Genomic DNA, 13,309 nt, shown 5'->3' with positions numbered 1-13,309 from the left:
TGGTCAGGACCAGGCCTCAGTTTCCCCATTCTAGGAAATGGAAGGGTAAGGAGGGAATCCTGCCCTGTCTTACAACCCATACAAATATAGGGCTGGCCCTACAGGCCATGGCTACATGTGGAGTTCTGACAGCCACCTAGGAAAGCTGCCTCTGAAAACTCTCTTGCAGGATGGCTTCATCACCATCTCCTAGGACTGCAGGAGAGCCATGGGAAGTGACTCATCTTTCTACCCCAACTCCTGCTGTTCCTGCCCATGCGTTCCAAAGACCCTGCCAGCCAGCAACAGGCAGGGATGACTTGTCTGCCCCAGGAGGTGCCTTTCCTAACTGGCAAAGTTCTTAGAGGACATGTTGCCTTGAGGACTCTCCTGTCCTCACCACTGCTCCCTGACCTTTCTGTCTCGATTTTGTCTGCCCCAGGTGGTCTGAAGCCCAATCAGAATGCTTGCTTCTGATGTCAGAAGAAACTTGTTGGAGTCAGGGCAGTCCCTGGAACTCCAGATGGTGAGGCTTCAGCCCCCCTGGTCCCCTCCCTTGTGGGGTGTAGGAGGAAGAATGTGGGGTGAGCCATGAGACCAAGCCAGCTGCCGCCCATCCTGACCTGGGTGTAGAGGGGCTCATAGATGTCGACCCCATTGTCCTGGCTGTGAGACAAGGTGTCCGAGCCCCGCTTCCAGATGAAGCGGGCAGGTGGGTTGGAGTTGACCGTACAGCGCAGGAACACCGTCTTCTCCTGGTAGAAGTTGCCTCGAACATCACTCACTGTCTGGTGTACTGTCAGCACTGGCTCGTCCAGGTCTGCAAGGGCACAGCCCCAGTGGAGTCAGATGCGTGACCCCCTAGGTGGAGGGCTTGGGCCCCTGGCAGCTCTCAGGGAAAGTTAAGCTACCCTCATGGGATGCTTCCAGAGAGCCAGATGCTCTCCCAGCCCTGCAAGCTTGAGCAACCTGTCAGAGGCAGGGGACTGGATGTGTTGGCTTCTCAGCAGTCCCTCCCCAGGGACCTGCATTGGCGGCGGAGGGGGGGATGTGTGTGTCTATCTTCACCCTCCTATCATGGGACGGAGGAAGCAGCTGCACACTGGAAATCAGGCCATACCTGCCAGACCCTTCCAGCTACAATAACTTGAGAAACGACCCTCAGCCCCAGGGTTTGTCAGGCCCCTGGATGACTGAAGGGGGACAGAAGAGAGGGCCTGGGGTTCCACCACTCTATCAGGTCCCACTTGGGGCAGGGGGTTGTATTTAATGGGTAGGTTCATTGTAGATATTAAGATGGTGGCAGACAGACCTTTGGGCCTGGCCCCACAGCTTCTGGGTACCTAGGTCAGCCTGGATGGCACAGAGGCAGATGGCAAGAAGGGAGATAGCCTCTGGGTGGTCAAGGGAATATCCATGGAGGGCAGGCAGGGACTGAGGGCTTCCCATTCAACCTGCAGCAAGGACTGAGGGGTGCCTGGTCCTGCAGGTGTTGGGGTAGGGAAGTTTCAGAGCTGCCCTGGGACGAAAGCAGAGACATGAGGTACTGTGGGAAGGACACTGGACCATAATGAAAAGAGACCTATGCAGTGAGCAAGTCACAAGCCTTTGGTCTCAGCTTCTTCATCTGTGGAATGGGTATAATCCAACCTGTCCTGCCCTCCTTGACCACTTTGCAGGGATGCTGCAAGGTTCATATGGGATTAAAGATAGAAATGGGTGAATGGTATAAGGTAGTGCACATCAAAGGAACATCAGGGATGCCCTTCTCTATCCCGGAAAAGAGAAAGTCTCTACAGTTGTTCTCCACGGAGGTGCCACTTCTCCACCCTTCTCCCCACTCCTCCTTCCCAGCCTGAGCCCCCAGAAGCAGGTCCCTGGCCCGGGTACTAAGAGGCGGACCCGACTCACACTGCACGTCCACCCGGATGGACTTGATGGCAGGCACGCCCACGCCGTTCTCGGCCTTGCAGTAGTAGCGGCCGCCCTGTGTGCGCGCGATGCGCTCGATGCGCAGTGTCTCATTGAACACCGACGTCTCCTGGAACTTGTCCGACGCGCTGCCCGCGGTCTTGGTCCAACGCACCTGGGCCAGCCAGGCAGGGCAGAGTCAGACTGCATGGGGGTGGGGGGGGCTCCCCGCCCACCCCGCCCACCCCCATACTTTTCCACGAGTGCACATAAGGCATACACAGGCCTGCGAAACTAACCCAAACAGCCTCGTGGGAATGCACGCTGGAGGTAGGACCTCTCAGTGAAGAGCCTGGGGAATCTGGGGTCAGGTGGAGGAGGCTTTTTTTTTTTTTTTTTTTTTTTTTTTTTTTTTTTTAAATTGATTGATTGATTGATTGCTATGTTGGGTCTTCATTTCTGTGCTAGGGCTTTCTCTAGTTGCGGCAAGCGGGGGCCACTCTTCATCGCGGTGCGCGGGCCTCTCACTGTCGTGGCCTCTCTTGTTGCGGAGCACAGGCTCCAGACGCGCAGGCTCAGTAGTTGTGGCTCACGGGCCCAGTTGCTCCGCGGCATGTGGGATCCTCCCAGACCGGGGCTCGAACCCGTGTCCCCTGAACCAGCAGGCAGACTCTCAACCACTGCGCCACCAGGGAAGCCCGAGGAGGCTTTTAAAAAGGCAGTATGTGCAGTTGTTAACATCATGGATTTGCGGGCAAGTTACCCAACCTCTCCTGCCTTCCTTTCCACATGTGTACAATGGAAATATTACTCTCTTCCTAGGCTTACTGAGAAGACTAAATGAGTATATAATTAATTCCTGGAAAAGTCAGAATTTGATTAAATTTTTGTTATTCCACTTATTAGCTTAGTGACCTTGGGTAGGTTACTCATCTCCTAGCTTCAGATTTCTCATCTGTGAAAGAGGTCTATGTGATAGCCAGCCTCCACCATGGCCCCCCGTGGTCCCCACCTCCTGGTATTCACACCTTTCTGTACTTTCCTCCCATTTTGTACCAGGGATGGTCTGTGTGACCAATAGAATTTGGCAGGAGTGATGGTGTGTCACTGCTGTTCTCATCTCCTCACCACCCTCAACTCTACCCTCATGGACCCAGGGGTTACAAAACTTGGGGAAGGCTACATGCAGTTTCAGGACATTCAGACACAGATCAGAGGATGCTTTGGAAAAAGAACAAGACCATGAAAATGTTTTTGCTTTTTGTACTTGACATTTTGCAGTTTCACCATGATTTATCTAGATGGGGTTTGTTTACAAATGCTTAGGAATTGGTTTATCCATCTGAGAGTTCATACTATTCTTCAATTCTACAAAATTCTCAGGCTTTTTCTCTTTAAATATTGCCTCTTCTAAGTCTTCTCTAGTCCTTCTAAAATGCCTAAATTTGTTACAGCCTCTCATTCTATCCTCCATGTCTCCCAACTTCCTTTTCACATTTTCCATCCCTTTGTCCTCTCCAGACTGCATTGTAGCTGATTTCCTTGGACCTATTATCCAATTCACCAGTTTCTTCTTTAGCTACTTCCATGGTATCGAGGCCAAATTTTTCTAAAGACTATATTATTTTTTATTTCTAGGATTTCTATTTGCTTTTTTCCATATCTTAACTGATCAGGTTTTATAATCTCCTGTCTTATAGATTCTATTCCTTCCATTATCTCTTTAAACATTTTAAACACATTTATTTTAAAGATCCTTTCATATTGCTCTATTATCTCTGTTTTCTCAGATGTGAATTGTTCAATTATTTGGGTCTATGGACTGACTCTCCTGGCACTGTATTTTTAGATATGCTTTAAAATTTCACCCCATGGGCTTGTATTCAGTAGGAATTATCTTCCTCAGAACTTCCACTTGGGTCCTGACAGGCCTGTCTGTGGTGTAGCTTTATGGTTGCCTATGCCCAAGATATATGCATTCACAGGTTTCAACCAGTTTGGGTTTTTTCCGGCCGTACCCTGCGGCATGTGGGATCTTAGTTCCCCGACCAGGGATCGAACCCATACCCGCTGCATTGGAAGCACAGAGTCTTAACCACTGGACCGTCAGGGAAGTCCCAGTTTTTATATTAGTTTCTCAGCTTAAGGTCTCCTCACCACTTGGATAGTGCAAGACACAGACTGGATTAGGGTTATTCCCTCATAGGTGACTCTGTTTGCACCCACACCCTGAAGCAGAAAGTCTGCTCCCTGCTATGACTCTGGGCTATGGGGCAGAGATCTTCTGGTCCCCATTCATAGGTGGTGTCACTCTTATCAAGCTTCCAGCTTTAGGTAAGAAGTCCAGTTCTAGCTCCAGTCATAGATGGGCCTGTGGCCTCAGCTCATAACCCCATGTGTGTATTAATACTACTACCCCTGAGGTGAGTAGGCAGTTAAGTCCCTCCAAGTACCAGTTTCTTCAGCTTTTGCTCACTACCATCGCTATAGATTTCTTCTTCATTTTAACCATAGAGAGTCGCTCTCTCTTGCTATTAGTTTGGAGTAGGGAATTCCATGCCCACTCATTCCTCCATCTGACAACAAAGTGGGCTATGAGATGATACTTGCTCCACCCCTAGACTGGATGCTCCATGACAACAGCAACTGCAGCTGTATCCTCAGGACCCATCACAGTACTTGGCACATAGCAGGTGCTCAATAAATATTTATTGTAATGAAATGAGCAAAAAGGCACTAGAAGGCATTTCAGGACAGGTAAAGAGCAGTGGCTAAAGCAAGAATGAACAGGGTGTATTTGGACAGGTTCACTGAAGACGGGGCATGAGGAGGATGGCCGTGGGAGATCAGACAGGACAGGCAGGTGGGGGCTGGATTGTGGGGGGGTCTTTAGTTCCACCCCTATGAGCCTGAACTGGGTCTGGCAGGTAATGTGGAGCCATCGAAGGTTTCTGACCTGGGAGTGATATAATGTAGCAGGTCTAAGGATGATGATTCTGGGAGCAGGGTGCAGGAATGGATTGGAGGGGGAGAGGTAGGAGAATGGGAGCCCAGTTAGAGTCTACTGCAGTGGTCCAAGGGACAGGACTAAAGGTCTGACCTCAAGGGGTCATGAGGAATAGAAGGAGACCCATGCAAGAGACGTAAAAAGAAAGGCCTCAGAGCCTGGCTAGGTGTGGGGAATGATATGTGGCTGAGTCAAATATGAGCCCAAGGGTTTGAGCCTAGGTAGCAGGAAGAATAATGAAACTACAAATGGAAGTAGAAAATGGGTGCACGGACTCACAGCCACAGCCACAAACGACTCCTACATGTGATGCACAAGGGGACACACACAGATGGCCAGTGCAGCCTGAGGGAGAGGTGGCCCAGCTGCCTCCCTGGCTTTAGGGAGGATCATCCCTAAAGTCACACCTATGCAAACACCAACCTGAAGACTGGCAGCATTGTTTTCACTTCCAAAAATAAACCGTTAAGAAGGAGGAAGCGGTGATGATAGTTTCAGTTTGAAAAAGTCTTTAGGAGTTTTCTTGTCCATCTGCTTGTCTCAAGACCAAACCTACTAAAGCTGTCCCTGTTCCCAAAATTGTCCCCAAAAAAAAGGATTTTGCAATCACTGTGCTTCCTAGGATCCAATCAAAACCTTTTCTGCTGCTTTTAAAGGTCACCGCAGCTCGCCAGCAAATTTTACCCATCCCTCCAGCCCACCCTCCTGCCTCCTCCTGTCAGCTCTCAGTGATAACCAGCCAATACTTCCTGCCTGAACCAAACACTTAGTCTGGGACAAAATTCACCCAGATTTTCCAGATACTCATCTTCTGTTACTTTCTAATAGCTTTGAGTCTCTTAATGTCAAAAGTGTGGGGCTTGTCTACTGGAAGCCTCCTGAAGTAGGAAGAAGTGTACCAAGCTACAGAGAACGCTGGTTCTGGATTCGAATTCTGCTCCCACCCTCACAAGAGCTGGGGACCTTGGGAGTTTACCCAACCTCGCTGAACCTCGATTTCCTCAGCTAAAAATGGAGGCCCTGATGCCTTCCTCACAGCACGGTTGCGAGGCTCCAAAGAGAAAACACTGGAGAAAGTAACGAGCATAGTGTTTGGCACATGGTCTGCCTTCAAACAGTGGATGAAGGTATATATCTGAGAGAGCGTCTGCTCAACAGATACAGGGAATGGAGTGGAACTGAACAACTGACATTCAGTTTTTTGCCCTCAGTCGTCAATATTTCCAGGTGAGTAAGCCCACAGCCTCTAGCCCTTCCCCACAGAGTCTATTTTCCAGCTATTTCCCCAGCCCCAGGCTCCTGTCTTCTGTTGACTTGCTGCTGTCTGTCTCTAGTCACAGCTCCCACTGCCTCTTCTGATTCCAGAGTGGGGTGGGGAGTGAGGAGGCGAGGTCAGGAGGGGCCTGTTCAAGCCAGGGCAGTGGCTTACCTGGGGCCGAGGGTGCCCGGTGACCAGGCACTGCAGCACCAAGGTGTCCCCCTCCCGGATGGTGTAGACGCGCTCACTGATGTTGTCCTCTTTCACCACACACGCCTGGCCCGCGTGCACGATCTGAGCCTGGGCTGGAGCTGGCGGGAGACGGGGAGGTTTAGACAGGAGGCACCGAGGCCAGAGGGGGTCTAAGGCTCCCTCCTGAGTGTGTCAGGGGGAGGGGTCAGCCCAGACTTCTCCATGACATCCCTCAGAGGCCTGATCCCATCGAGCTCAGGAAAGAATCCTCCTAGGGCCCCGGGCCAGACCAGAAGGGCCAGGGACTCAGGACAGGGGCAATTCCTCCCCATCCCACGGCCCTTGCAAGAGATCTGTACTCTTCAATGAGCTGAGGATTGTGAGGGGGCTTTGTAATCTGTACAGAGTGGTTATCACCCAGTGAGCATCATGTCTTAGCAGCCCCCTGTCGTGCAGGCTGCTGGTGCTCTGCCCAGCCCCCTGTATCTGGCAGGTGCCTCCATTCCCACCGGCTGTGTTAGTTGCTAGGCACGCAGAGCTCACTTGCCCCAGGGAATTGCCCTCAACCAGTGGGAGCTGCCTGCACCAGACATGCCTAGGAGGTCATCCCTTCCCCAATACATACACACCCCAATGACTGGTGGACATGATGCAAAAGCCCAGCCACCTTGCCTCAAGCTGGGGTGACCGCGGTTCTGTTCATGCTCCAGAGCCCCCCTACCCCCACCCCAGGGAACAGGCTGAGACTAAGTCAACTAAACCACATTTTCATCTGGCTGTTTCCCTTGTCCCCTTTCAGTTGGTCCTTAGAGCACTTTCTCAGCAAATCACTTGCCTGAACTCACTGCCACCAACCATCCGAGGCTCAACCTACAGCGAACCTAACTAAGATATCCCCCAGCCCCACGGACTGCACATTCCCCTCACCCAAATGCCTGTTACTTTTCCCTCATTTCTCTCTGAACCTATGCCAGCCTCCTCTCCTAGGGAGAGAAGTTCCCACCGGGGGCCTGGAAGCTCTCACAAGACTTTGGATCCTCCCTAACCTCTCTCACAGTGGCCAGGGCTGGGGGACCAGAGCTAGGATATGGCTGGGGGACCCAAAGGGAAAATGATTGATACAGAAAAGCTCATAGCCCTCCTTCAGTGTCTTAGCCCCATTGTCCTGAAGGCAAACCAGCCCCCAGCCCACCAGTACTTGGGCTCTGGGAAGGAGGGCAAGGCCCCCAATTTCAAACCTGTCTGCTCACATATGAGGGTGGAGGGAGTGGAGGCAGGAGAGCTAATCCAGGGCACGAAGGACACAAGGGGGTGAAAACTGAGTCCTTGCCCTAAAGAGGTGCAGGGAGGTGAGATAAAACCTGTTCATAAAATGTGTAATTTCCTCCGGGAAGCATTCCATGATTGACCTACATCCTCCCTCCTTCTGTATCCATCACTTTTCCAGTGCAACAACAAAGCATCAATCTGCGTGCCTACCAAATTCAGCATTCTTATCTTTCTGCCTACCGGACCATGAGCTTCACACCTTGGTATCCCCAGCGCAAAGCCTTGAATATAGCAGGTACTCAGTGAACACTGAATGAATGAATTTATAGGAATATGCCATGGTGAAGTTGCTAAGCATTGTAAGAAAGGTAAAGAGGAGGTGAGAGGAGAGAGACATCACTGTCTGCTGGAGAAAGAATCACAGAAGGCTCTATGGAAGAGGCAGCTTTTGAACCAGCCCTCAGAAAACAGGGGGGCTTCCTGCAGGTTGGCAGGGCAGTCTTATATACCATATTACCCGGGGTAAAACACTAGTGATCTTTGGACCTTCATTTTCTCATCTCTACGATGGAGAGAAGGCTACCAACCCTGAGAACTCACAAGGGTGGATGTGATCATCACACAGGATAAATGAGAAGTGCTTAGTAGAACTCTGATGTGTTCCACTGTTGCCACAAATAGCACCTTAACAGAGTCTCTCCAACCAACACTAACGGGACAGTCATGAACTCATTACAGAGGTGGGTCCACAGAGGCAGCCCGGCCGCACATCAAGAAGTTTGTGGGGCAGCCGTCTGGGGGTGATGTAGGCTGTGTTTAACCATGAGAGTCTCTGCCAACAGTAGCAGGTTCTGCAAACAGTGGCAGCTGCTACCAACCCAGAGTCTGAGTGTCCGGTCTGGCTGCCATGGAGTAATGAACCTAGGCTAGCTGTCAGGAGACAAGCTGTGTGACCTTGGGCAAGTCAAACCTCATGGGCCTCACTTTCCTCACCTATAGGAGGGGAGTGTATTAGATGACTTCTGAGGTCTTTTTTTCAACTCATACTTTCTATGAATTTTATAAACAGCACGTGCTCCCTGTGTAAGATGCACCCTGGAATCTAGGGAATGGGTCTGAAACTATCACCCCCTGCAATGAAAATGCTTTGGAAAAGATAGCCATCTGTGGCCAAGGTCCTCAGGAAACAACCCACCAATGTGTGATGTGTGTGCCAGTTGCTGATAAGCCCAGAAGGCTGCATGGATGTCTGCAAGAGGCCTGGGGTGCCTCTCAACAAGGAAGACATTGATTTAACAGGCTCCAATGGAAGATAAGCTGTAATCTTGGACACTGTGGCTTGCCCGTAGCAAGGCAGTGTTGTAATGATAGACACTTTGGTGACTGATGAGGAATACTGAAAAAGAGCTGGAGAGCTGGACTTTCTCAGGGCCTGGCCAGCCCAAGCCAGAAAAGATGGGGCCTGGCCAGCAGACACAAGGCCTCTGGCCACCTGACAGGTGCTCTTCCTCATTGGACATTGGGCTATGAGTTGGCATCATGGGTGATGACATCATTAAGATTATCTAACGCCCCTTAATGACATTAACTCCTAAGACTATCCAACTCTAAAATAGTAGAACCACTTTGGAAGAGATTTTGGCAGCACCTACTCAGGCTAAACAAGTGTACACCCCATGATGCAGGAATTCCACTCCTGGGTATGTACCCAATAGAAATTAGTGCTATGACAATCAAACAATAGGTCCAAGAATATTCATAGCAGCTTTATTCATTATAGCTAAAAACAAGAAATGACCCACATGTCCATCAAGAGCAGCAAGGATTAATAAATTCTGGCATATTCATACAATGGAATATTACGCAGAAGTGAAAAAAGAACTACAGATAGACACAACAACCCTGTTGAATCTCACAGCACAATTTGAGTGAAAGAGCTCAGATGTGAAAGAGGAAATAGTGTATGATTTCATATATTTGAAATTCGAGACTGGAAAAACCAACCTTATAGTAACAGAGATCTAAACAGTGGTTGCCCTTGGGTGGAGGTGGGCGATTATTTACTGGGAAGGGCACAAGAGAAGTTTCTGGGGAGGAGATGGGATCCCATCTAGTGAGATGGAAATGTTCATAGTCTTAATCTGAGCGGCTGTTAAACGGGTGGATGTACATGTAAAAATGCATCAAGGTATTTGCTTAAGATTTTACTGTATCACTTTACACTTCAATTAGATAAAAAAAAGAGCATCCACCCCCCCTTTGATGACATTGTCCGTTGATGTTATCCAGCTTCCTCAGTTGACACTAACCATTACAATTACCCACTCTCTTTACTCTGAGTCCTACTTGATGAGCCACTTCCCATGGCTGACTTCTTCCCGGTTCAGATTTTCCTACTGGAGCAAGTGCTGCCTAATTGCAAAGCACTCAGGCCCCCTTGGCATAGACATTCCAATTTGCCCATCACCCCCACTGAGTTTCGTTAACATGAGTCAGCCTCCCCCACTCTGCTCACCCCTGGAATGGCTGGAACTGCTTTCTGACCCTAAACCAACAGAGATCCCACCAAGTTACAGACCCCCAAAGGGGTTCTGTCCCACTGAGCCTCAGCCTCTCGCTCTACACACCCCAGGAAGTCACTACCAGCAGCAACATTTTCTGATTCTAAAGGCAACCAGGCCAGGGCCTGAGTCAAGAGGCACCATGACATAATCCCTTCATTCAGTCTATCAAACAACAAAAGCAGGCCGCTGCACTGGATGCTAGAGAGACTGTCATGAAAAGCAAACAAAGACCAGCTCTGAAAGAGCATTGTTGGGGAGATGGATGGCAAACAAGGAAACAGAAATGAACGGATGGTTTCAGAGTGTGTTAAGTGCTAAGATGACCCCAAAGCAGGGCGACGTGACAAAAGGAACGGTGGGCAGAGGAGGGATCTGCTGGAGAGAGGTGGAAAGACCAGACAATCTGGGACTAACTTCTGGCTCTGCTACCCACTAGCTGGGTGACATTGGGCAAGTTACTTAACCTCTCTGAGCCTCAGTCTCTTCATTTGTAAAATGGGAACAATAATGCTTTCTCCCAGGGCAGGTGTGAGGGTTGAATACAATATATGTAAAACATCTGGCCAAACAGTATGTGTTCTGTCAATAAATGACAGCTCCTGGGATGATTAAATAGGAGCAAGAGATGGGGACAGGAGACCACCCTCTGTGGCCCCCTCTATATCTCAGGGGTGGAGCCACTCAAAGCAGACACTAAACCATTAGGGATGTTTCATGAACATGTTCAGAGTTCATGTTGAGGACTGTGCAGGGAGTCAGAAAACCAGAGGGGAGGGATGGAGCCCTTTTTGAGCATCCCTCTTACACACTTAACTTTCAGAAAGTTACCTTGTGACTTTTAGCAGGTTATTTAAAGCCTTAGTTTTCTCATTTGTAAAATGGGGTTGTGGAGAGGAATAAATAAGTAAACTCAGGTAAAGTGTTTAAAACTGTCTGGTACACAGTAAGTCATCAAGCATGTCAGCCAGCATTATTATTCCGTAAGTGATCCTGCACTCCTCTTAAAACCCCACCTCCCCAGGGGACTGCAAGGCCTTCGCATGAAAGGACGATGTCTTATCTGCCACAGATGATGAGGCCTGATACATTCCTGGGGTCCATTGTATATTTGCAAGATCCTTGCCTCAGTTCTGAGAGCCAGAAAAGGCACGTCCTATTTAGCCTCCTTTGGCAGAGAAGGAGACTGAGGCCTGGAGAAGGGAACACCCTGTCCACTCACAGACACAGGACAGTAGCAGAGCTGGGGCTCGAACCCAGGTCTTCTGCCCACTAGCTTGGAACTCAGTTCACTGCCCTCCACGGACTCCTCTACCCCCGCCTTGTGTCACTAGGGGAGCCCTTTGCAATGCATATTCCCAGGCCCATGCAGAACCACTAGCCCTGACTCTTCAGGGGCGGGCCTCAGAGGTTGTATTTGTAACACGCTCCCTTTGAATTTCAGAGGCACTGCTGGATTTGTTTATCTCTGCTTGACGCCACGTTGGTGGATAGAAAATAGGAAGGATTGTGGAACAATTTCCCACTTCTGGCCTATGAGACTTTTGCTATTTCACTCTCCCAAGCTTTAGCAACAAACCCCATGGAAAAGGAAAACACTGTCTGCCAAACCTGTGTGCCATAAAATGCTCACAGATAGCCCATCGCCAAATAAGGATGCTGCATCTTCTCCCTCTCAGAGTCTCAGCGCACAAGAGTAAACTATTAAAGGCCCTGAAAAGTCCTGCCGTAAACATATCCATGTAACTTGGTTTAATCCAGCGCTTTCCACTTGACCATAAAGCTCTTTCTTAACAGAGTATAATGGCTGTGGAGTCAAGTAACATTCCCCTCCCCAGCCCCTTGGCTGAGAGTAACCAAGCGGCATGAGACATGTCACCAATGAGGCAGCATCCTAAGGAGGGCAACTGAGCAGAAATGGCAAGTCCCTGGCAGATGCTTCCGGTCTATCAGCTCACTCCTTTCTACCTCCAAAAGTGCACACCCCAAACCGTAGGTAGGGGTGGGGATTGCCAGCACCCAGGAGGCCCAGTGAGGAAGCCACAAACTCTCAAGGACGCATGTTAAGGCAAATTCCAGCTTGCTCCATGGCCTTCTGAAGAGAATTCTCACTGGAACCTAGAAGGGGAATTTCATCAAGGATCCCCATCCCCCATCAGAGAATTTTCTCCCCAGCTGCGAGCCAAGGGGGTGGGGGACGCTGGCGAAGTACACGAGGATGCAACAGTAGGATGTAGAGCCAAACAAGGCTGACAGACAGCAAAGGGAATGAAAACCCTTGATTAAAAGCCCCATCACATCAGCTTTCCTTTAGCTTTCTTCCCCACCCTAAATTTGGAAAGGTTTATCACGACCAAGTGGGATCTGGTGTCCTGCTTCCCCCTCCTGACTCTTTCAGGGGAAGGGTGTCTGCAGGCTGTGGAAACTTCCAAACAGAGCAGAGTGGTGGGAAGGCAAGGAGAGAAAAGAAGAAGGGGGTGCTTCCAACTCCCCCACCTGAAGTTGGTTCTATCTCCCAGTTACTGGATGGCAGGGCAAGTACCATCACCCTAACCACCTCCTGGAAGCATCACTGAGTGTTCCGGGCCAGGCAGTATGGAAACAGAATCTGTGTTCTGGTCCTAGCTTCTATCAGATAGTCATTCAACAAATCCTTATAAGTGTGAGGTGCTGAGCTTGGTGCTGTGGGTACAGAGAGCTATGGCACCCAGGCCCTGCACTAGGGAAGTGCATAGTCTAGAAGACCTGGGATAAGAATGATGCCTATAAAGGCCTGCTGAGAGGCAGAAAGGAAACAAGGAGGGATTACTGTGAGCTGGAGTTATGTCTCAGGTCTCCCTCCCATCACCATAATATAACGATCACATAATAATATATACATAACATAATAATAATATTACTCTGCGCCGGCGTTTTATTGAGTGTTTTATATCTATTATCTTATTTATTGCCCACAACAAGCCTATTATTGTTCGCATTAGTCAGATGAGGAAGCTGAGGCTCGGCAAGTTTAAGTAACTTGCCCAAGGACACCCTGCTGATTTGGAGTCCATCTGACTCTCTGACTTTTGTGCTAAGCCCCATGCATTTCCAGTTTGCAAGTGCCTGGCACAGTGCTGAGGACACAGGGCT

At 49.7% G+C, this 13,309-nt stretch overlaps 1 protein-coding gene across 2 annotated transcripts in view; it reads right to left on the bottom strand.

Moving 5' to 3' along the window:
• Positions 1-13,309, bottom strand: part of MDGA1 (MAM domain containing glycosylphosphatidylinositol anchor 1) — a 58,449-nt gene that overhangs the window by 23,249 nt on the left and 21,891 nt on the right. For both annotated transcript variants that reach the window (XM_059938781.1, XM_059938782.1), the window contains exons 2-4: positions 6,327-6,466; positions 1,891-2,065; positions 603-799 (exon numbers count right to left, since the gene is read on the bottom strand). In XM_059938781.1, coding sequence (XP_059794764.1) covers positions 603-799; positions 1,891-2,065; positions 6,327-6,466 — 512 coding nt within the window. The remainder of the gene's footprint in view (positions 1-602; positions 800-1,890; positions 2,066-6,326; positions 6,467-13,309) is intronic.

This window comes from Balaenoptera ricei, chromosome 11, assembly GCF_028023285.1.
Source record: "Balaenoptera ricei isolate mBalRic1 chromosome 11, mBalRic1.hap2, whole genome shotgun sequence".
NCBI classification, from domain to species: domain Eukaryota; kingdom Metazoa; phylum Chordata; class Mammalia; order Artiodactyla; family Balaenopteridae; genus Balaenoptera; species Balaenoptera ricei.
Note: the sequence above shows the minus strand (reverse complement) of the source record. Positions and strands in the feature narration are given on the sequence as shown.